General features: G+C 41.6%; 2 protein-coding genes and 1 long non-coding RNA gene across 10 annotated transcripts in view; 1 reads left to right on the top strand and 2 right to left on the bottom strand.

Annotated features, from left to right (window-relative positions):
* LOC100678262 (transcription factor CP2-like protein 1) overlaps positions 1-19,415 on the top strand; it is a 23,185-nt gene extending 3,770 nt beyond the window's left edge. The window contains exons 2-11 of one of the 7 annotated variants that reach the window (XM_032599556.1): positions 1,091-1,197; positions 5,765-5,845; positions 7,415-7,627; positions 7,701-7,845; positions 7,933-8,145; positions 8,281-8,529; positions 8,892-8,968; positions 16,414-16,603; positions 16,712-17,174; positions 17,433-19,415. In XM_032599556.1, the coding sequence (XP_032455447.1) occupies positions 1,169-1,197; positions 5,765-5,845; positions 7,415-7,627; positions 7,701-7,845; positions 7,933-8,145; positions 8,281-8,529; positions 8,892-8,968; positions 16,414-16,603; positions 16,712-17,174; positions 17,433-17,482 (1,710 nt within the window). In that variant the 5' untranslated portion in view covers positions 1,091-1,168 and the 3' untranslated portion in view covers positions 17,483-19,415. Of the gene's footprint in view, positions 1-1,090; positions 1,198-5,186; positions 5,330-5,764; positions 5,846-6,598; positions 7,192-7,283; positions 7,329-7,405; positions 7,628-7,700; positions 7,846-7,932; positions 8,146-8,280; positions 8,530-8,891; positions 8,969-16,413; positions 16,604-16,711; positions 17,175-17,432 lie in introns of those variants that run through there. The other 6 variants (XM_032599558.1, XM_032599559.1, XM_032599557.1 and 3 more) reach the window with 6 other exon arrangements.
* Positions 18,568-24,777, bottom strand: LOC100119605. Of its 2 annotated transcripts, XM_001600265.6 has the most exons (3): positions 23,035-23,239; positions 21,381-21,742; positions 18,793-19,048 (listed from the first exon to the last, which is right to left on the bottom strand). In XM_001600265.6, the coding sequence occupies exons 2-3, from the start codon at positions 21,718-21,720 to the stop codon at positions 18,954-18,956; spliced, it is 435 nt and encodes a 144-aa protein (XP_001600315.1). In that variant the 5' UTR covers positions 21,721-21,742; positions 23,035-23,239; the 3' UTR covers positions 18,793-18,953. The 2 variants fall into 2 exon arrangements, with proteins under 2 accessions (XP_016840467.1, XP_001600315.1); XM_016984978.3 differs by lacking the exons at positions 21,381-21,742; positions 23,035-23,239 and adding an exon at positions 24,473-24,777 and having other exon boundaries at positions 18,568-19,048.
* LOC116738575 lies at positions 18,793-20,073 on the bottom strand. The gene is made up of 3 exons (XR_004344905.1): positions 19,777-20,073; positions 19,552-19,648; positions 18,793-19,477 (listed from the first exon to the last, which is right to left on the bottom strand). It is a non-coding gene; the product is annotated as an uncharacterized LOC116738575 (long non-coding RNA).

The following is a 24,777-nucleotide window of genomic DNA, read 5'->3' as shown; positions in this document are numbered from 1 at the left end:
TCAGCAGCACGTTGCACGTTCGCGCGCGCACGCCTGGAAAGTCCTCCCCACGCATATGCACAGGCGCCCGCAAAAAATCCGGTTAGAACCAGACAGTCACTAGCTGCGTCTGTGTGCGAGCGGTAACACTCTCTTTTCGGTGGCGCGCTTTTCGACTTGAGAAAGTCGCGCGCTCGCGAGACGCAGGAGGGCAAGTACTGGAGAAGAAAGAAAAAAGCTCGGAGGATCTGGAGTTAGCCGTTGCAGAGTCGTGTGTCACGAGGACAGCCTGATGTTCTGTGACTTTGGATCCCTGAAGGAGAAGAATTGTGATGACTAAGGTTATTCCTGTTCACGTCACGTGGAAGCGAGACTAGAGTGCCTTACCTGTGCCTGGTGATGACTTGACAGTGTACTTAAGAATAGGTTTATCATGATGGTTAACCGGGCAGTATTTGAGGAAAGACAAAGATTTACGTATTTTTGGAAGCATTTACGAAGAAGAGCATTTTTATAATACAATACTTGTATATAACTATGTCCGTCCGGTCATGTGATACTGACATTAATTATTTACTTCACTAGACTTGGCGCAGTGCGCTGCGCGCACTGTAGTAGGCTATAATTTCATTAACTTATTAAATGGAATATAAATGATTGATATTTTTAATATTTGTTTTCTATCACGGAAATATATCAAACTTTACAATATATGATTCATTTCGCGCTCATATAAATTTCAAAATTGCCGCGGTTTCGTCGCCAACTTCCTTTTAAAATTTTAAGGTTATGTCTAGAGAATAGAATAGTCTCGAGAGTAGAATGTCTCTAGAATATTATAAATACACAAATTATAATTTGATATGTATTATAGTATTATATTACATTTTTAATATTAGAATTAATTTTAGAAATCAAAAACAAATCAAAAAATTCTAACGATACTTTTGACGCATGCGCACTACATGAGCCAATCATATTGACGCATTCTTGGCTTCACTTCATCCGGTCATGACTTTTTTATATAGGGATACGTATGCAAGATTTTTAATTCACACACACGAGAACACAAGAGACTGAATGGGGAAACTGCTAACAATTATGTTCCCAGCGAAACGAAAGTGAAGCCGGCTGAGAGTCACCTGTTGCGCGCCACGTGACGGCTTTGTTTACTCTGGATTTTGGAAAGATGAAGATGCACGAGTACATCAAGCGCCGGTAAGTCTGTGCGACTCTTTACACTTGTGCAGCAATGCAGACGCAAGAAAAATCGGTTCTAAACGATAGTCTACAATGATAAGCATCTGATCTTATTGGTTACGAGATTTTTGTGCATTCGTATCGGACAATCGATTTCTCATAACCCGTTTTTCTCGAGACCGAGAATTATTATACCAACCCTCCCTCATCTGACGCAACAGGTTTCTTATCTCCTGCACAAACGGTTATCGTTATCGGGATAGCAAATCGGTAGAACCGTCCGAAGGCAGTTAAGCTTCAAGGTCAAGATCGACGATTATCACTAAAGGTGCTTGCGACTACGTTAACGATTGCAGTGCGGACGTATTGATAGATAATAGGCATTTAATGTCGGCCAAGACCTGACCTCAGTGGGAGAAAGGCACGTGTCAAGGTGAGCGATTTGTAATGTGCACTTATGTTGACCTCTCCAAATATATCTAACCAAGCGCCACCTGCCCAGCCTTTGGTACGCAAGCCCTTAGATCGGGTGTGAGCAACAAGGTGAGAGAGAGGTCAACGAGCTTTAAGAGGCCCTGCTCAACAAGAGGGACCTCAGAAGACATACGAGGCTCCAAGGACCAGGTGTTGGACCAAATCGGGATCCCGTAATTCGCCGACACCAGCCAGAGCAGCCACGAAGGGCCAGCTTCTCGCCCGCATCAAGGCCAAGACAGGTCGACCAAACCAAGCCTTACCACGTCAGTCAGGACGGGAAGGATTCACCATAAACTGACAGTCTACCACTGCCACGTCCATTCTGGACTCTCCTGACTACCATCCTCGATCGAGAAGAAACTACCACCTAGGATCAACGGCCGGAGGACATCCTGAAGAATGAGTGTGTGTGTGTGTAGAAGGGTATGAAAATTAGTTTTTAAGTTTTATTAGTTTAGTCAATAGCGTTAGAACTTTTCGCATCCATCGTTAGGGAATCTACGACCTTTCACTTATCAAATTCAATAGAATAAATTTAATCTCATAAAATAGAAATCATTTTTTTGTTACTTTCTAAACCATACCTTGAGATCCCAGAAAATCGAGGCTCAACAGATTTATGAGAAAATTGGATGCTTGTATCGGTTGAAAGAAGAAATTTAATTCGGTGATCGGTTTGTTTTGAAATGGCAATTTGGATTTTGCAGTTTTCTTGCTTTTATTGAACACATTTTAAGTGGACATACGTGTTTTATATAAAAGTATGGAATGGAAAAAGTCCCTGTTTTTATTTTGGCGGCAATCGCTGATAATATGTATAAGCTTGTATGAAGTTAAAGTAGGTTTAACTTTTCGCGTGTCGTTGAACCTGGCTTTTTTATATTTTAAAAGACTCGGTAGCGCGAGATTATCAGTTGCATTATACTATACCTTTACTCTTATCTATGCTCATCTCGACTGTCTCGAGCTGCTTTCCATTGTTTTTTTCTTTTTTTTTTCTTGAATATTAAGCGCATTTGAACCACCCCCACAACTCAAGATTTTGATTAGGAATAAGTGGATCGCGGTTACCGAATTACATTCAACAATCGTTTCTTATCGACTGCAATGTTAACATCGAAATCTGGAACTGGCCAGCACTCACCACGAATCGAGCTTTATTAGTATTAAGTAATCTCATTTGTTTTTTATGAGTTATAAGAACTATCCAAGGAGATTACGAATCAATTGTGTAACTGTAAAAACAAAAGAAAAAGTGTAAGCTATAACAACCTTGCTGGACATCACCTGACTCAGCAGACGGAAAAGCTTTCGAACAGACGTCGTCGAGCGATAAACGGCTCCTGTGTGCTTGCACGCTCGCGATACATAAAATTGAGACTTTATCAACCGGTTCGTACCGGTTGGAACCGACACGGCATCATTCGGTGCTTCTTTATTCGCTCCTCCCTTTTTTTCGACGACGTCGACGACGTTGATAATGCGCTCGTTGGTTTTTTTCCTCGTTGCGGTGAAGAGATAGAGATAGAGGCGATGAGAGCTGTGAAGTGTACAAGATATTCGAGCTTGAATGGGAGGAATAGAGCCAGAGACGGTTTTATCGAAAGAAAATGCTATGGCTTTGGTGGGGTGTTGTAATCCTCTTTTGATTCAACTAATTGTGAGAACTGTTGGGCAGTATAGTCTGGTTGATTTGAATTCGTCTCGCTTTTACTAATTATTCCGATGCTTATGATTGACACTTGATTTAAAAGACGATTATCTTGCTGCACCTGAAAAAACTCTAATAAATACTCGAAAAAGTGAGCAATTATCATTTTGATATAAATTAATGACTCACTTTGCGACTGCAACGACAGAAATAGAATAGCAGCGTCTTTTCCAGTGCTTCCAATCTTAGAAGTTGGAAGAATGCACACGGGTGACAATAGTATACGATGCGGGTACACAGAGTCATCCTTATAATTAATGGATCAATGGAAAGTGCGACTTGTCAACTCGATTCATTAATCATCTCCGATACTCGGTATTTTGCCCACGCGCTTGTGATACTGAGCCTCAATGGAAATTTATACCGACAATAACTAATTGTTACTCCGGAAAACTGTGCGGTTTTCTATCAACAAATAGCCGCAGTATCGCAATTGATAAATTTTTCGCTCTCATCGTGCGAGATCGAAAGAGATTAAAATTAGGTCAACTACCCCCTTACTTCCAAAGGTCTCTTGCGCACTCCTTTTTAACTAAAACTAAAATTTTTAAGGCTAATGTTTGCATTTATTCAAAATTAAAATTTCATAGTGACCCGATTTAAAAAAAAGACAATTAATAAAATTTAGTACGTGAAAAATCGGTTATTGGACAAAAAGTTCTTCTAATTTTTAATCCAAAAACTGATTTTTTAGGTGCCAAATTTTATTAATTGGCTTCTTTAAAAATCGGGTCACTATGAAATTTTATTCTCGAATAAATGCAAACATTGGCCGTAAGAATTTTGGTTTTAGTTGAAAAGGAGTGCGCAAGAGACCTTTGCAAGTAAGCCCAATTTTTAACTATTTTTCGCAATGATTTGAGTAATATACTATATATATGGCTCAAAATTTACAAATCTTCCTCTTTTTTTGTACCGAATATGAGTACAAAATTTATAAAAATGTGACTACGATATAAAAAGTTAGGAAATTCACCAGAACCCCATCTTAAGCTGCTGAAAAGAAAAAAAAGGTCACGTGCGCGTATGTATGTACGCGTGGATATACCTACACATATATAACTCTCACGTGCGGCGTCTTTTATAGCACCGCAGGCAGAAACGGTCGGATGCACGTCCAGTTTAGGCCGGATCGGTATACTGCCGTAGAGAGAGAGAGAGAGAGAGAGAGAGAGAGAGAGAGAGAGAGAGAGAGAGAGAGAGAGAGTCGAGAGTCGAGAGAGAGAGAGAGAGAGAGAGTCGAGAGTCGAGAGAGAGAGAGAGAGAGAGAGAGAGAGAGAGAGAGAGAGAGAGAGAGAGAGAGAGAGAGAGTCGAGAGTCGAGAAGAGGCGTAACAAAAGTGTGCACTTACGCGTGATTTATGCGCAATTCAAGCGCGAGCTTTGTCAACCGTGTTCTTGCTGTGATAAGGATTGTGATTTGATTTGTGATAGACGATCGTTATTTCTAGGATCGTGAATGATCGGTACATTAAGAAATCGATTGTTTAACGTTTGTAGTCGTAGCTTTGAAATTTGAAAGATTCTAGCTACCGCGGGGTTTCTTCAGTCACGGAAGATTGAATAATAGGTCGTTACTCTATTAGAGACCCAGAGCTTCTAAACGAAGAAAGCCCGGGTGATGCAGAAGGTAAATAAAGTAGATTCAAGACCAACACGCGTATCTATACCTCTACGCGCATACACACACGTACACACCAAACGTCGTCTGTATCCGTCCTGTAGAGTCCAATAAACTCCGTAATAAGCCCTAATGACAGGAGCTCTCGTGCGCGTGGGTCGAGTCCCTCTGGCCTCTTGAATAGACTCTATAGAATCAGTATTACTCTGGCAACGCGCCGTGCGTTAGTATTCTATCCATATGATTCTTCTGATAAGTCGTGGTGTTCTGTGCCGTGAAAATATCACTTTGGAGATCGACAATAGTCGAGGCTGGCGGAGACATGCTCTACGTAAAACCTAGGTACGAGCTTTTGTAGTTAATTTCTTATGCAGTGCGACTGTGTCGGTGTGTCGATGCTTGAGTGGTGTTCTGTGATAATAGTAGAGGGAGCGTTTTCGAATTGAGGTCATAGGTGCGACTTTTCCAGGTGTCGACCGGCTAACCTATTATAAAACGTTGTTCTTTTTATTGAAGTTCAGTCAAATGCTTTCTTTAAACACACGGTGATGATCGAACAATCAGTTCGAGCTCATTTTGCTCGCGTTGATCGTGTATCTGACTAGAATTTAAATGCTTCGCCAAGATTTGCAATCTTTGCATGGAACCTAAGGGGGGCAAAGCTAAATAAGCATATAATTTACGCGCGATAAAGATTGTGTCATTTGACGCCGAGAGGATGAGAGATTTCTCGAACGTGACTTGATTAATTAATGGCTCAATTTTTGCTCGTTGCAGCGAAGCTCTACTGGCCTTGCCGTCGCTCACGGTTTTCAAGCAAGAAGCCCCATCGCCCGAGAATCAACACAACAACACGACGTGAGTATCAGCGACGCCGAATTCGCGAAAATCATACGCACCGCCTACGAGAGAGAGACTACTTTTTTTGTCCAGAAAAGACTGATACTGCCTAGTCGTATCATCGGATTTTAGGTAATTTATATTAGCAAAGAGATTAGAAATCGAATTTCATTCAAGTCAAGGTAAAAGTAGTTTCGAAACGCTCGCGAGACATTTTTTTTTTTATAATAAACTTACCCAAACGGAAAACTTGTATCGCTAGTGGATCTGAGAAAAACATGCCCTTTTGAGCATATCATATCAGGAACGAGTTCTCTCAGTTGGTATAGTTTCGTCATGTGAAGAAAAAAGAAATGTACTTAGTGATTTGGTAACCGAGCATATCATCGGTCCACGCAAGCTCGTCCGCATGCCTTCGGTCGGTAAAACAGCCGATTTCGACTTCCACCTGCAGCGTTTCTCTTAATAATTTAACTTAAAAAGAAAGTCTTGAACGAAGCTTCAATAAAACAACCCTACAAACGAGCAAAATACCGATAAATCTCGGCGCACAATCGGCGTAAACCCGCGTCTCTTCATCCCCCGCGAAGAAAGTTCCGAAGATATTCCTTATAAGCAAATCTCTCGGCTCGAGCTCCTCGTGGCTCTTTTATCGAGAGTCTCTTTCCGTCTCTCTCTCTCTCTCTCTCTCTCTCTCTCTCTCTCTCTCTCTCTCTCTCTCTCTCTCTGTCTCTTTCTCGCCGGGGTCAAGCTGAGTATTGCTCATAAAAGAGCTCGCCGAGTTTATCGGCGGGTTAGTGTGGTGAGAACAGCTCTCCGTGGAAAACACGCGCCATCCGTGTGTCTCTCAATCGTTTCACTTTCGGCAGTGATAGAAGTTTCAGTTTTTCCGAATAAAAAAAGCCACGACCGGCGCGTTGTCGACGTTGTGAAACGATTTTGAACAATTCGTAGACGTTAATCGAACCGGGAACCATGAAAAGTTTCAAATTCTACGAGGCGATCAATCGGTTCTTCAAGTATATGAACGATCTGGTTCGATAGTCGGATTTTCGATTATTCAGCAGTATTAGATCTTTGTTTGTGTACGTGTGGTAGAGTTTTTATTCTGTTAGAAAGAAGAGATTTTTCGAGAGAGTAAAATAATAATTGTATAATCGTGCGTGCAGAATTTCGTGCGACTGTGAAGACGAATAAATGTGATAAGAGCGAGCAAGAAGTGTGTGATTATTCGAAAAGAATCGGGGATATATAAAAGTTTTAAAAGTGGAGATTATTATATCGCGCGTTAGTAGAAAACAAAGTATAATGAGAAGTTTCCCAGATCCTAGGATTCCTCCACCGCCTCTATTTTTCAACCTATTGTAAGGACCTGCGAGTAATTTGATTATTGTAAATTCTTCCATCAGTAAATTATTTGCTAATAAATCTTTTCTTCGTCCGGTCGGTAAAACAGGGTATCGGCAGAGACACTTGAGCCGCCTGTAAAGAGAGCCAAATTGTTTGTTGATCATTCATATACGTTATTTCCATTCAGGTCTCAAAGAAAAGAAGTATTCAAAGTATTTGTTTTTACTGATATTGCAGTTTAAATCACGTGTCTCAAAGGAATGTCAATGCTCCGCCGACAAGCAATGGAAACGGCGGTCTTGTGGAGGCAGACAGCAACAACAGCGGCCAGAATCCAGCGAGCTTGCATCAGCTGCTCTACACGTCAAACGACGACTATACGCCAAACTCCAACTCCGGCAATCATGTTTCTTCCTCCCAACAGGGAAACGATTTCAATGAAGATTGTCGGTAAGTCAGTGTGGAACGAGTGATCCCTTTTTTTTAAATTAAATTTTACCGACCAACGGAATTTTTATTTCAGCTTTCAGTATGTTTTGGCCGCAGCGACTAGCATCGCTACCAAAGTCAACGAGGAAACTCTAACATACCTCAACCAAGGACAATCATACGAGATCAAATTGAAGAAGCTTGGTGATCTTACAGCCTTACGTGGAAAAATCTTAAAGGTGAGCTGCTCAGTCGATAATGCACTTGGTCATATCACAGTCTCCGCGAAAATCTTATATACTGGATGAATTTTTCTGTACTTGCAGTCGAAAATACGCATGTGCTTCCACGAGCGCCGACTCCAGTATACCGAGCGCGAGCAGATTCTAGCATGGCAACGGGCCAGGCCGGGCGAGCGTTTGCTTGAAGTCGACGTGCCCCTCAGCTATGGCATGGTCGACGTCTGCCAATCCTCACCATCTAACAACAGCGTCGAGTTTATGTGGGACCCTACCAAGGAGGTCGGCTGCTATGTGAAGGTAAACTTCGACTAAGTTATACTTTATTTCTCCTTTGCCGTTAAAGCAGATTATGTACATTTGTCTACGGTTGATAAAACAAACTTTAAATAACTTATTTTCTATAATTAGCGACCAATCCTTTTCTTTCTGTAGATCAACTGCATTAGCACAGAGTTCACTCCAAAGAAACACGGCGGCGAAAAAGGCGTGCCGTTTCGTATCCAAGTGGAGACTCGACTACCCGGAGGACCGCGGCTTCACGCCGCTTCTTGCCAGGTAAAAGTTTTCAAGCTCAAGGGTGCCGATCGCAAACACAAGCAGGACCGTGACAAGATACAGCGCAGACCACCACACGAGCAGAACAAATATCAGCCTAGCTATGAGTGCACTGTGCTCTCAGATGTGAGTTAGCGCTTATTTATAAATTATAATCTTATAGATTGCTTACATGATAATGTCGCGTAATAATCTTAAAAAAAATTTAATATAGAAGTTAATCTACTAATTTACAACGCGGGTTCATAATAATCTGAATTACTTTTTGGATAAATCGTAAAATTCATAACAGAATTAATAGCAAAGCGTATTGATCATGGCGCGAAGATGGTGAATAAACTTTCTCGCTGTGTTAACGAGCCTTTATTTATGCGTCAATGCGAAACGCACTTAAATAGGTTTCCTCTTTGCTTCGATCATGTGAGCCATTCTATTCCTGGCCTGATTGAATAGCACGGACAATTGATGCACTGATTTCGCTATTCCAGATATCTCTAGACTCGCTTTCGTCGTCTAACACGATCGGCCAGAATGTTGGCAGCCCCTACGCTCCGACCGATGCTATGTGAGTAAACTTGTGCTTTCTTATCTTTTTTATTTCCCAACTGCTCTATAGCTACCAAAACTGAATATTTTGCAATATTATACAATAATTTTTAACGCGCAACGATAGCGTAATGTTTAAATTTACGATGCGTCGATAAACCAACTCAACTATAAACTAATCCGATAAATTTTTAACCGTTCAACGATAACCAGCCTGAAAAGAAGTTGACCAAGTACGCACTCTCCCATCATTATTATCACGTCATACTTATACACGCGCGTCAGTCGTAAAATTTCCTCCTTTCCGTAGGCACGAGTAAGTACGAAGACAATCATCACGAAGCGACCAGCAGCAAGCGCACTCGATTATCCGGAAAAATCCGCTACGCAGCGCTCAACGGCCCGGTCGCTTGGAAGCTTCGAGCGTGATGTAACCGCAAACCCTACGCGTTCCGGTTAGCGCGGAATACATTCGGATGCGCTGTTGCGAGAGCTTGCGTTTGGCTTTCTTATCGAGCGAACGTCTTGTTGAATCAAATTGTTCAGTATAAAATAAACCGAATAATTTTCCGCTCGGTATAGAAAAGAAATAATCATATTTGCAACTCGAGCTGCACAAACGCGCGTTGCGCAACTCTCGAGTTTCGCGCTCTTCTCTCGTCCCCTTTTCGCGGACTCGAAATAGACCCTCGTACAGTATTATTTCGCCCGCAAACATGAGCCGGCTTTTCTGTACTTTTGACTTAGGTGATCCAGGAAGTTTGTGTATTTTAGACACAAATCACACTTTAATCGAGAAAATTTATAAAAATAGAGTGAGATTCATTCTCTCTGAACGTGGAAAATTGCCGGTCAGCACCGTATGTAGCAGCAGCAGCAGTAGCAAAACAAAAGCAAAGTGAATCTCGCTCAATCCGACTAACCAGTTCTATACTTGGAAGCAAATCAAGACGAAATGCAATTGTGCCAATGAGCAACGAGAAAAAAATACCCGTGAAACAAAGTGTCTCAACTTGATGGAAGACTCGACAAAAATTTGTATGAAATAAAAAGAAAATAAACGAAAAATGTATGTATATGTATATGGCTTGCGAAACTCGGAGCGATAAAGTCCAGCCGTCAGTTTTTCACGGAAACCGGTAGTATGCACCGGTTGAGGTGAGAAAAGCCATCGCTTCGCTTGAAATGATAACTAAAACCGACAGCGCGTTTCTTGAATATGTATAATACGTTCATAGATCGATCCCGTGGATTTTGCGAAGCTCGTTTTGAAATTTTAATAGTTTTATAAGATGCGTGACATAAGCGCGCGTGAATACGCTGAATTATAAAGTTTACGTTCAGGGGCAATTTGAATGAGCGGTCGCTTCCGCATCCTTCGTCGGTACGAGCGAGAAAACATGAGATTTGTGCTTGTGTCATAATTATGCGTTCATTGCGTTGGTTTATTTTCTTTGTCTGTGGTTAATTTACTTAATCACTGACAATTTCAGAATATTGTTCGAGTCTTTACATTGCTAGGAATTCTACTTTTGCAAAAAGTTCTATATTAATAATACGATTATACAGTTAAAAATAATCCATAGAACAAAATCGATACCGGTACGGGAAATCGCACACTTAATTCGATGCAAGCTTTGCTCTTCGTAGATGATATCGTTCTTCTTTCTCTCCTTTTTTCATTCAAGATAAATCTATACGCTGTAGTTGAAGACAATGTTTCGCGAGTGCGACGCCAGGCAATTGATCTCGCGACAAGCTGTGGTTAAGATTGATGCGTTCGTCATCTTTATGAGGTACTGCTTTAGTATAATTGATTTCTTTTCTCTCGAAAAGGCTTCAGTAGGAAGTGATTGAATTTTTCAAGATTTCCTTGTGCGGGGTAAAAGGATAAATAATCAAATACGATAAAACGAGTTTATTTTCATTATGTCGTTATATCGCGTAGCGAGCGTTCATAATAGTACTATTGGACTTGAATTATAGTCAAACAGCCGAACACGAAAGTAAACAATCTCCTTTCGAGAGGTGGTGGAATAGATGCCAAAATCTAGTCGCGTAAATTTCGGCCGAAAGTTTTGGCTCGAGTCTTACGAAGGAATAGATGCGCTTCGAACAAACACAAATGATCAGCCGCAGAATTGTATATAATTTTTATTAGTACAAAAATATAAAGTCTGGTTTGATCGCGTGATCAGAAGCTTCGTAAAGTTAAGTGGTTACAGCCGGAGAAATAGCGAGACAATAACATTGTGCTTTACGTCTGCAAGAGATCAAAGCTCGACTATAAAACGGACATCCAAAGTTCAAACACGTTTATAGCAAAGCCTCATAAAAAGCTGTCACTTATGATGTACAAAAAAATCAAACGACGCGGGTCAACGCAAACGCGAAAAATACGGAAGCTATAAAGTCGAGGAGATCGAGGTCGAGGTGACCTTGTGTATATAGGCACAGCATTGTGTTATAAGATCATCGACTGTCGACTAAACAATTTGTTTTGCGCTATGATACAAATTTATCCCAAGTCGATGATATTTGGATAAACTGTTGACTCATTTAGGACGAACTCATGTCATAAAGGCACGCACTTTGTTCAGTGCATCTTTCTATTGTATCAAAGCAAAAGAAAGAGAAAACAACGTGATTCATCCGCTCACTCGCAAGTTCGATGTGGACAGTCTTGTGCCTTTGAGGGAACAATAAACTCTTTTCGTGAAAAACTGGCATATAAGCATTGATTTCCTTCTCGGACACCAGTTTATCCAGACACATCCGCGGACGTTATAAGTTCGAGAATGCCTACAAGTTTCGAGTGTAGACAATAAAGTCACGTAGGCCTTATACCAAATTCGACATTTTCCCTGAATCGAAAGAAAATCCAGTATCGCGTCTGGTTTTTTCCAGTACGAGATCCCCGAACTCCTAAAATTAATTCTCTGTATTAAAAATCGCAACGTTGCTCCGTTTTTCCCTATGCACAGAATTCCGTGCAGCGCAAATAGTGTCAACGATCGAGCCGAATCGGTAAGTTAAGACACTCGCGAAATATCCGTCCACCTACAATAACAAGAAGGCATAGGCACGAGAGAGAGAGGGAGAGAGAGAGAGATGGAGAGAGAGAGAGAGAGAGAGAGAGAGAGAGACGACGGTGGGAGTCGTCCGAACAGCAGCGGCTCGAGCGAAACTGGCTCGAACCGGCCTTAGCCCGACTGCGCGGCGAAGGGGGAACGACGCGCACACATACATGCACAAATCTAGTGTATAAGTATATACCTATATAGAGCGATGCAGAGTCGCAACGGCGGGGAGGCACGGCGGCTTAGTGCGTGCCGCTTTTATTGGCTTCGCTCAGTTCGTGTCGCGACGCCGATCGAGCCTTTCACTTATATACTTACTGCAGCTGCATCACAGCGTTCGACATTCTCTCCTCTATCGTTTGAGCGCGCTCGTTGTTGTTAAAGTATTCGTTGCGCCAAGTTGCGTAAACCCAGAGGAAGAGAGAGAGAGAGAGAGAGAGAGAGAGAGAGAGAGAGAGTGAGAGACGCAGTGTGTATCAAGAGAGCGCGGGAGAGAAAGAGGGAATGAGAAAGTCGCAGACATGATCTACCGCTAGGCCGCTTTAGAGAGCGCCCGCAGCGTTTATAAATAGCAGTGCGTTCGAGCAGCATACAGTGTGCGGTGTGTGATACGAGTGCGCGTGTATATAAATAATATACATCAGCGATTCATCGAATTCATTTTTGAATTTTCGAATTCTCCCGCCAGAGCATACACCCACGCGATCACGCACGCGCCATGAAAATCCCGGAAGGACCCGCTGGATCGTTTCGTATTAGACATCGGCAGAAGTAGTATCAGTACTTAGTACGCAAGTTAAGCGAAGATCGACCTCTTGTCCTTCCGCTAATCGACTGATTACTTTGTTTGCATCCAGTGCGTCGCAGACTATAATCCCACCGAGCTCTCTCCTCCAGCAGACGTATAATAACCAGCTGCTGTAACAGCAGACCGCAGATAGAGTACAAAAATAAGAAGAAGAAGCGAGAAAAGAGCCTACTGCTAGAGGAATAATTTGCAAATCGACGCGCCGTCGAGGATTATTAGTGGAAGCGCATCAGCTGAGCGTAAGCGCAGGCTACTGGAATGGTCCCGCCAGCAACGGCCTTTGTCAGCAGCTCAGCAGCAAGCTGCCCAGCTCAGCGATATACCTCGAAACAGCTGAAGCTTAGCAGCGGCGTAGCCACGAAGGCACTTCTCCCGCTACAGGATCATCGACGCAGCAGATGACGAGTAGCCTGGCCGCCGGGGAGCTGAGCTGACGCTGCCGGGGCGTTTGTTGTGTGCCGATAACTATATTTTTAATATAAAAAGTCATACGCGCCTACACAGAGACGGACATATATTTAAATCACGATCTCCGCTTTGTCCTCTTCGCTGTAAACGAAATATATATCATGATGACCGAGTTCAACGAGGAGACCAGGAGAAGAAGAGACGTTCCAGGGTGCTGGTTTTACGTTGTTCCGAGTTCCCGCGAGTTCTGATAGTGTCACAGAGGCGTACTTCTTCGAGTTCTGCGAATGCGTTTATCAACTTCGACTGCTATCCTGGTACTTGATTTGTTGGGCTAACAAGACGCGACTGTGTTCTTGCTGCAGTCGAGGAATCAAAAATGTAGAGCGCCGAGATAAGCGGCCAGACCCCCACTTCCAAAACTGCCATATCTCTACTTAAAGGGAAGTAACGAGTCTAAGGTTGCATCATCTTCATCAAACTGTCGCACCGGCTGCCGCGAGGAAAGGGAGGAGGGCCTTGCCGTGAACAGAGGAGAGAGAGAATGAGACGAGGAGCTACAAAAAGAAAGGAGTCGAGCCAATAGTCGAGGAAATTCGCAGGGACCGCAGAGACTCTGTACATCTCTGGAGATATCCAGTTCTTTGCTGGCTGCGTATATAACTGCCTCTAACCGGACGCACGCGAGAGTTCAAAAACACCGGCTGCTACTGCTGTACATACGAAGGTGGAAACACCTGCTATTGTGAGTCGAAGGTCCCATTATTTGCCGGAGTCTCGCGATCGAGATAGAGAGCAAAGCCAGGCGTCGAACGAAATGGATCGCAGCGGAACGGTAGTCATTATCAAGACTATACGAGCACTTTTTGTCGCTTGACGGATAAGATCCATTTCATATTTTGAATTTACTCGAGCATACCGCGAGCATATCGTTTTGCCTGTACACAAGCAAAAAGAAAGGAGATATACGTGGTAGAATTTTTTAAAGGGCTTTCGGTAGATTTAAACAAGTTCCTTGACTAGAAGACTGAATCGGAGAATTTTTAAGCTAATCTTGGGAGAAGACGAATTTTTTTCTGTGTTCCATGGCAGGAGCATCTGACCGATGACTCGGCCAGACGTCGTCGACGCTCGTTACAGTATCGGCGAGCAGTGAAGACTTCGCAATTTAGATGGATCTCAAGAGCCAGTCTTGACACTGACTGTAAATCGCTAGGAGATACAGAGAGGAGATCACGCGACGGAAAAAGATAATTTTTCGCTGTCTTGAGACGAGAAAGATAGTCGAAAAGAGGATTCTAGAATTTTCGGATATTAAACTGAAGAGGAGTCAAGTGCGAGAGATCTGCTAGCCTAGTCTTAAGACTGTTATGATACGAGAACGAGAAGAGTAAAATTTCCGTGAGAATAAATGCTTAAACCTAGAAGTAAGAAGACAGCGTGTCTAGATAAAGTTATTCAAGATTACAAAAGTCAAGACTAGAAATTTAGACTAGTCTCACTGTACGCGAGACTAGCATCGAAAAGCAATAGAAGAAACATAAGAGAGTCGCGTCGACGCGAGCAAACGCAGCATAAGCTAAGTCAAGACTGGTCTCGATCGATCACCGAAAAGATTATGTTAAACAAGCCTCATTGGGACCTGCGGAGCCGCTGGACGCTAAGGCAGCAGCGACCCACAGCCAAGAATTGTCTGGCCTATCTGTTCGAGCATGAGGTGACGGTCAGCAGTGCCAGCTCTAACGTAGAGGTGGTCGCGAGATTCGTCCACGCGCTGCCCAGCCAATCTCGGGCCTCGCCACCGAGACCGCCGTTCGGACGTGGCGGACTTGTCAGTCTTGTTATTCGAAGTCGCAATCAGCGCAGACGCATTGGCGGATTCAAGAGGATCGACACGCGCACCCTCGCTGTCAAACTACAACCACGGCTCAAGGCTATCGATGCGTAAGGATCTTCTTTAATTATGGATCCTTCAAATACTTACAGTCTTGAGACTGGGGTATCCATCGCGGTTTTTCTGCGTAACGGTCAACAAGAGCACTTACTCGAAATATACAAATCGTTCAATCTTCTTTAAATTTATGCATTATTCACAAGCGCGTTTAGAAAATTACGGCCAATCTTGGCGCCTGCTGTCAGAAGGCGCGAACGAATTTCACGAAGATTCCAATAGTACCTCATATTTTTTGGATAAAACGATTTTAATCTTAAAATTCTGCTCGCGTTAAAACCGAATCGCCGCAGCAGTTCAGTGACGACGGAGCGTCGCTTAAAATTAGAATATAGGCTTGACTACAAAGTCGTTCATAAGCTGAATCAATCGTGGAATGAAATCTACATTCTAAGCAGCGTCGATTAACCGATCTTTCGCGTCAAGTGAAAAAAGCCACAATAACGACCATTCCCTGCACATGCGCGCGCGCAAACTATTCCATTCGTTTAGAGTATACGAATGTGCAGCGATTGCTTTATCATTTCGAAATTCGCGCTTTATCGTAAGCTTTTGGTAAATTACAACGCAACTCGAACTCTGACTGTCGTGCACGTGCGACTATATCTGGTGTGAATCTAGAGCGAACGAAAAACATTCTTGCAACGTGACCAGCTTGGTTGAAAAAAAGGATAGAGAGTAGCTAGAGAAAAGAAAAATGCGGTCACTCGTTGCAGCCTCTCGGACTTTGCTCTCGGGAAAACTTCGCGCGCGACTCGAGCCTCGTCGTTATACGTATACGCTTCGTTAATGAGACGACTAACTTCTTAATGAGAGTAAACTCGTTTTAATTCGGACGTCGCACTGACACTGCCCGTTCAAGAGGTCGCCGCGTCGTCTTTTAAACGACGGCTATCTTCGTTGAGAGATACGCTCGTTATTTTGTTTTTCCACTTGCGCGTATTATAGGTATAAGGCGCGGCTTATATACTGTCTTGCGAATAGATATTTATTTTGGAGGATTGGTATTTGCGCTGGAACTAGAGCCAACCGGTTACAGGCGTTGTTGTTTGCGCTTTTGAATAAATTCAATTTCCCTCGTGTGTTTGACTTTGCGTGACTCGGGTTCGCGATTTTATCATCGCCATAGACATTCAGTTCCGGTAACTCGTGATTCTAATAGTTGAATAATTATCAACGAATGTTTATCATTTTTTTCCTTTTATTTTATATCGCAGATCTCCCCAGAGCCGAGCAGCCATAAGCGGCAGTTCCTCTCCCGTAGCAGCGCCTCTAGCCCTGCCAACTAATCCGAGCATAGTGCCTATAGTTCCCGCACCGGAGACCGTCAAAGAAGATATTGGCGCAGCCCCGGCCCTGCCCTCTCCTGCTGCAATTCTACCTGAACAGAATTGCCCTGAGATCATCGTTAGTATTTTCATTTTGTCCTACACTTGGACACTGTTTTACCGACAATTTGACTGTTTATCGACACAATCAAAGTATATTTAATACAATTGAAATATCATTCAACAGGTACCGCCTTGTTTTAACGAGCTACCAGCCGACGCAAATGCCGCGCAAACGAGCAGCTGGCTTCGAGCCCGGCGCTTCCACGCCTTCGAGTCGACCTTCGCCAGCTTCTCGGCTTCGGACATCCTGCGCCTGTCACGCGATGACCTCATCCAGATCTGCGGCCTTGCCGATGGCATCAGGCTTTTCAATGCATTGCACGCCAAGGCGCCCCAGCCGAAGCTCAGCCTCTACTTCGCCGTAGAAGCTGGTAACGGTGCCGGCGGTGGCGTCTGGCGAGCCGTCTACCTCGAGAGCCTCAGCATCGGCACGCTCACGAGCAAACTCTTGGCTGCCTTGAATCTGCCGCACGAGAGACTGCACTCGGTCATGGTACTTGGACCGCAGGGCATACACGTGCTCGTCACCAACGAGCTCATCGCTAATATGAAGGACGAGAGCATGTTCGTCGTGGAGACTATCAAGGGTGAGTTGGGCTCTAATTGATTAGCTTTTAAAATTATTAAAATGTTCTATTTTGTTGGATGTCTGATGTTTGTAAAGTTTGTTGAACCTCTGCAAAGGTTACCAGTCGCTCGACTGACTATAAATTGGTTCGAGTTGCGACTCAAGCGGGTATAAACTCGAGTAAAGTCGAGATATTTCTTTTTGAATATTACTTTTTTAACTAGCTTTTTAAAACTTTCTTTTTTGATATTAATTGATTTTCATTACTTCTTTCCAGAACCCGGCACTGATCGTTACAAACTTCTATTAAAGCCCTCATCTCATTGAGTGGCCTTACACTAGGAGGAGCCCAACAGCTGTTCACAACAGGATGAGACTTCCATGCGCGAACGCTGCAAAACTCATGTGTAGAGTAAATTTACATGTAAAAGCTGTGTTAACGCGATAATTCGATTCTCGAGGTTACACTGCGACAAAACGAGTTGTTTCGGTAAACGCTTGGAACTAGACGGAGGATCAAGATCTATAATTATTGTTTTCACTAGACATATTCCTCTAGTCGAACTCCACTTTTGAAACTTTTTTTGTTATAGCTTTTTTTCATAAGAAAGAATAACGAGGGATGAGTGATACGTGATTGCTAAATACGGAATTGAAGTGACGTTTTAAAAAATAATGGGTATCTTTTGTTTTCTTTTTATTTTTAGTTATTTTTTGATAAGCAATCATTGGCCTTTTATATACGTTTAGATAAAAAGGAAGCTTGTGTTAATTTTTTTAATATGTTAATATGCAAGAAAATATTGCATTACACTTAATCTTATGGAATTGTAGACATTGTTAACTAGATCTTTGCGCTTATCTTTTTTCAGAAGTCTTATTTGTTATTTATATTGTTTATTGTAGTTGTCGATATGTACGCGTTTCAAACGACGTGACCTGACAAAATTATACGCAGAAACATTTTGAAAACGAAACCGTGCCAGGCACGAAGTGGGATAAAAAAATGAGAAAGAAAGTGATATTTTTTATGTATTATATTAATATGTAGTAATGATCACAAAAGTCCTTAGATCGTTGCGGATGTAGTGGAATAGTTCATACAGAATTTAAAATAATAAAATAATACATTTCTAAAATGTGCCAATCAGTATGTAAGCATATGCATATGTAAAACTAGGCAGTTAGTTTCTTGAATTTATATTAGGCACGACCGTGATATGTGAATGCCTTATAATTATTCTCATTGTACTGGAATATGAGTTATGTACACATTGTTACGCACAAATATTTTAATATGCGATTCACTGAATTATTTTTTACGTTTAATAAAATAAAAAAGAAAAAAAATGGATCGAATTTACGATAGAGTAGATAAGTGCATGGGTTATAAAATTATTATTTTTTCTCTATTTCGAGGGTCTCCCTTTATTTTATGTAATAATCAAGTATTGCATGATACAACGACAGGATGGAGTAAGGTTGACTCCTAGAACATTCGCAACCATATTATGTGCTTATCATGCTTGGCACAATAAACTTTTTGTGCTAAATTTCGTTTTTTATAGTTTACCAACAATACCTCGAATTCTTTTTATTTGCTTTTGAGGGTGAAGAACACAATAAAACGAACAAGATTTCTTATAAATATATGCATCTTTAATAACAAAATATTGTTAAAATTAAATATAAGGAATGTTGTTTTATTGTACACCAGTCACTGTTGCATAAATTTTTATCGAAAATGCAACATCAGTTCACACAAAACATTCAATTAAAAAAAAAACTCGACTTTTATCTACTTCTTCTTCTTCATCTGTTTGTTTTTCTTCTTCTCTTCCCTTTTCCTTTCACGTTCCGAAAGACTTTTGTACAGCTTATAACCGAAGAACACTGAAAAAAAGAAATACAAATTAGAAAGACATTGTAATGCTGAACAATAAATTGTTTGCAATTTTGTATCTCATGTGCAGTTAATAAACGGCTATAACGACAGTAACGAATTTGATATGATGACATGAGAGCATCTTTCTAAATAGATCTAAACATAAATAGAGGAAAATTGATTAAGTAGCTGTAATATCTAGCGCTTTGTCCTCAACGTGTCAGTGGTACAGATATCTATTTATGATGTGTATATAAAGTCAATAAAATTGCTGAACCACAACCCAGTGTAAAAAGTTATGTGGTTAAAAACGCGCTCTTCATTTGTACATACAATTTTGCAGAAAATAAATAAACTAATGTTTTTACAAATGTTTCCATTAACTTGCATAATTCTTTAACTTGTGCTGCATTCGATGTACGTACTGCAAGAAGAATCTAGTACGATTGTGATTTTCAAATAATGAAATAAACAATGAAAAGTGACAAACATTTTTTCAAGCATTGCCTACCAAAAACAAAAATAAACAGAACCACTGCTATGAGTAACACACATAAACTGTTGAGCACATCCATCCAATTATACTGAGTAGAAACGTATTTCTTCAGCTGCCCTTGAAAGTATCCCGATGGGAAATTTTCGTATATTTATGAACAAAACTTGTTACAAACGAATTTTCATTTGATCGCAGCAAGTTTTTGTTCTAAATACTCAGGAATTTTATCCATAAATATACCAAAATTTCCCACTGTTCGACGATTTTTCGTTGGGCATCATCCGACAGCTCGTCGCGATGCTCTGTGATCTCTTTAAACATGTCGCCTTCCGACATTTTCGCGAATACTTAGTTACGACTTATTCTGCGATGTTAAATTTATCATAAAGAGATCGATTACTTATTTAACGAAGCTTCGACAATAATCGCGTTATTTTCACATTGACTGAGAAGACTAAAAAAATAAAGAATAATGACCGAATACGATCGACAAACTGCAGTCTCCGAAATCACCGAAGACCAACAAGCAACTGATAGATTATTGGCCTGCGTATGCCGATTCCGGCGACCGATACCTCTATATAACTATATGTCTGTATACATTGTGTATATTATTATGTGCGGCTGTATATCTCGCTCGTAACCATGTTAATGATATGAAATTTGTTCTTCAATGTGATTTGACTGTGTGAGAATCTCATTTTAGAAAGATTCTAATATAAATGGTGGATATAGTTGACTAAATAGCTGTAATATCTAGTGCTTCGTGTTTAACTTATATATTATAGTGAAAAAGATCTATGATATGCATAAAATCGACGAAATTGCTGATCTGAAATCCAGCGTATAAAGTTACGTGACGTAACGACATTTTCGAATTTCGCAGACAATATACTATTTTACTACATTATGCAACAAATGTCGTCGACGATGTACGAGTTGCAAGAAGAATCTAGTACAATTAAGAAAATGACGAATAGCTTCGAGCCACCCAAGCATCGCCTACCGATAACAAAAATAAGCAGAACCACTGCGATAATTAACGCCCAATAACCACCGAACGTATCCATCAAATTCGACCGAGGAGACATGTATTTGTTCTGCTGCTTCTTGAGAGTATCCCGGATGTTAAAGAGGAATTCGCGCTTTCCTTCCTCGTCCATATTTTTGTATTTCTTCAGCAAGTCGATCAATTTTTTTTTTGACAACTTCCGTCAGACCGTGCTTCTTTTGTAGCAACTCATCTTCCAACATTTTTGCGGGCACTTGAAAATCGACTTATTTACTAGTGCGGATATTTGCGATAAAGAGCTTGATTACTTGATTAACGAAGATTCGGCAATAACCGCGTTATATTCACAGAGAAGACCAAAAAAAGAACAATGCCCGAATAAGATTGACACACTGTAGTCTTCGAAATCACCCAAGACCAACGAGCAACTGATTAGATTATTTGGTCGAATGTCAATACCAGCGCCTGATAGCCATCCAGCTTTATGTATGTATATACATTGTGTGTATAACCGTTACGTAACGTCTTATTATGTGCGGCTGCGTATCTCTCACTCGTAATCCCATATTGATAATATAAAAGAAAAATAAGTTAGCGATTTGGCTGTTCGATTACGGAAATTAAAAATAAACTCGAGGTCGGATGTAATAGACATGCAATGATTCTTTCGACATCTGATGTTCAGGGTGAACAAGTCGTGACTTCTGCGGTCAATGAAATAATATTTGAGAAATGCTTGTTAAATTTCTAACTGTCAAATGAACTGGATCGGAAAAATAGTTGCAACCATCATACTAATCTCCCTTTATACCACCAGAACCATTGAAATTACCAAAGATCAAACTGATGATGGTCAGCATAGCCAACAGGATGAACAGCTGAGACGTGAAAAACGACGTGGCGAGGTGCTGGGAAGCCTCCTCTTCAAAAGCTCCTGCACCGCCCTGGGCTTGCTTCAGAAGGTCAGCGCGTAGGGCAGCCTTGTCCTCGTCCGAGAGACCGGACATCGAGTCCAGCATTTTTAGCAGCTCGTCGGGACTCGGCATCTTGCCACCTGGGAAGGGGATGCCACCCTTGGGCACCTCGTCCTCGATACCCACACCGTCATCATCGACATCCGGCGATGCAGATACCAGAAGAGAGCGCAGACTCAGCAGCAGGAGCGAAAGCATCTTTCTTTGGTTTTTGGCTTTTCTGGATGACATTAAAGGTCGTGTGTTGGTTTCGTGTTTTTTTTTTAGAATTTTATTTTGTTATTGAGAGATTGATTGCCTAGGTGGATTATATTATAGGTCGGTAAATTAGTTTGTCGATAAATGCAGCTTGGAAACCACTTCGATTTGATGCATATGTTTTCGTAGGTGAAAAAGACGATGTCAGCAATAATAACGGATATTATCGCAACTATCAAAACAATGAAAATCAAACAACGCGATAGTCCACAAAGTCGTCACGTACGGAAAAAAGCCCTGTCAATTATCTTTACAAAAACAATTCTCCATGTACGTAGTCGTTATCAAACCGGTTCCGCATATCCTAAGAAGCCGCGGTTAATCTTAACGAAACCGAACCGAACGAAAAGATAAAGATTTCGTTTCTCTATCTCTCACGCCCATTAACTATTGACCAACATTTCTAAAGCAAAACGTTCGAGAAGTTTATGCTTGTGTATATAGCTGAGATTAGGCTTGCAACGTGTCACTTTTGAATTTTTGCAATCTGGTGTAGTTCGCGTATGCTATATGTCTATATATAAATTAGTAGCTTCAAGTATAGCGTAATAGTCTATCTTTAGAGGAGAACAGACCGGTCGTTGTCAGTACGCGGCATTTTAGTACATATGTTGTGACTGCTTTCGCTGAATCTTGAACGATTTTTAATTACAGGCGACTTTTTTGTGCTCAACATTTCAATAAATTGAACCAATAGAACAGTTAGCGAATTTCGTTTCGATTATAAGTAACCGTAAAACGAATTGTAAAAAGCATACGTGGAACGCGAAATACGAAGATCGCTAAACGAATTGAATTATTCAGCCTTGAATTATGCGACTCTTTCATTCATCAAATCATACAATACTCGATCGAGATGCTTCGCACATTCTCTCAAGTACATGAATTGAAAATACTTGCATGTGAAAATCGCATAGTTTATACGAGAAAAATAAAGCGTCGGTGTGTTTCCCAGTAATAAAAGGAGTATAACGTACTGTGTTAAAATTTACGCAAAACGTATCAATTTTCACGACTGTCGCGAAAATTATATCGCCGCGTTGTGCAGATCTACCGTTATTCCCTCAAATCTACATTATATTCGATCTCACGCTCGACTTTATGTCAAAAATCAGCAGTTTCAATCGCGGAACCAACCAACGACGCTTACTTCATCTTCCGAACTTAACGGTCGAACCTCGGCAATCGATCCACCTCTCAATTCACAATTGCGAATAAAATAAAAGAAAAAAGTACGCATAGGTACGGGCATACCTGAGATCAACAGAGAAACGTGGCTACACTACGGCCTGAAGAATGGGACACTAACATACGGCGTCTCTTGTGATCCAGAGCTGACTGGCTTACGCGACCGGCACAGCACTACACGTTTCCAAGCTACGCCGATTGGAGGAGCCGCTTCTACATGTATAACGGAGCCGCAGCTGTACTACGTGGCGGTCGCACTTATATTCTTCCGCGTATGTGTGTCCGATGGGATGCACGAGGAGTGGATACGAGCGAGAGAGAAGGAGAGAGGAGTCAATGACTCGGAGGTGAGATGCTCGAGAGGTTTGAAAAATCCGCGGGAAGAGGCGCGCACCCGTTTGTAGCTTATATTATATAGCATATGAGTGTAGTTGAACTTGTATTTTGAAGCGCGTAATGCGTTGTATGTGTTTTGGTTATAAAGATTATTTTAGTTTGAGGTGTTACATTACGGCTCGACGTTATGAGTGTATAGCTGACATTTTATTCATCGATTTTCCAAGTTTTTTTTTAAATTAATAACTTTAGCAAGTTGCACACTTTGTTTGCATAATGAATTATTTGATGTGCATTATTTTAAAATACACGTCGAACATGGAAAACCAAGTGAACTGCTCAACATGTCCCTCATTGACAGCGGTGAATTAAGTATATACTGTAAAACAAGTGTCGATAAATTATTATAGTTCAACTTAATTCACTAATGAGCAAAACAACGAAAGAAGACCAACACGAAGTCCACACAGCATTGTCTATACCAAACTCTACATAACAACTCTCAATGCAATCTACCCTACATTTGCTGCTATGTACACAAAAATACATATCGCACGAAATTATGTACGTAGGATGAACAAGTCCTCTCTATCATCGTCAGAACTATACATAACAGGGTCGCAATTATACCTATTATATAGACGTATCGCCAAGTAGAATGAGTCGGATATAGCAAGACCAGGCGACATAATAACTTGGCTCAATCATATCTCATCTATTTACACGTACTCCTATAATCTTCGAAAAGCATGATGATAAAAACGATGACGAGAGCTGTATCCCTCCCTATTGATGGAAACAAATTACATGCCGCTGAAACCTCGAATGCGGCGTTACATGTTATATGGAGGTTATGCGGAGTCTGCCCCTGATCTTGAGTAGCTAGCCTTGATAGTCGTCTGCAACCCCTATAGAAGCATCAGCCCCACTTGCGCGATTCTTTCTTAGAATCATGACTGGTATTGTATGCAACAAAAATAAGTAATTGCTCTTCACGGTCTTTCAACTCAAGCCTCTTCGTCCTTTTCTCTCAATCGATGTTCTAGTTTCCAAACGACACCCCCCACGCGCATAACACGAGATACAAGATTACCATAGTCAGCCTTACACCAAGAAAAATATTATTAAAAAAAATAATCAATGAAGTAATAGAGCAAAAACAACATACCGGAGAGGCTGATAACGATGACGGCGGGAATGACAAAGACGCCGTTGCTAAAGCCGTGCTCGATGGGGCCCTCGGGACCGCCGCTCAGGTCGACCATGTCGTCGTAACTATCCTCGCGATGTCCTGACGCCTCCGCTTCGTAGTCTTGGATATATCCTCGGAACGCCGCTACGGAACAGGTGGCTCGCGCTTATGGATGACACAACACTGTACACTATACTGCTTTGTGTGTACTCGGCAATTGCAGCTTGGAAGGCGACAGGCCGCGCCATCTAGAAAACGCCTATACCAGAAGGGTCGGTGTT

Source organism: Nasonia vitripennis, chromosome 4 (assembly GCF_009193385.2).
Source record: "Nasonia vitripennis strain AsymCx chromosome 4, Nvit_psr_1.1, whole genome shotgun sequence".
Classification (NCBI taxonomy): Eukaryota; Metazoa; Arthropoda; class Insecta; order Hymenoptera; family Pteromalidae; genus Nasonia; species Nasonia vitripennis.
This window is presented reverse-complemented; position numbering and strand designations above follow the sequence as displayed.

Excerpts from the sequence above, each read along its gene's own strand:
- LOC100119605 (XM_001600265.6), bottom strand. The coding sequence starts at position 21,720 with ATGCTTTCGCTCCTGCTGCTGAGTCTGCGCTCTCTTCTGGTATCTGCA. Across the intron at positions 19,049-21,380 it reads CATCATCAGTTTGATCTTTG|TGTTCTTCGGTTATAAGCTG; the intron begins GTAATTTCAATG and ends TCTTTTTTTCAG.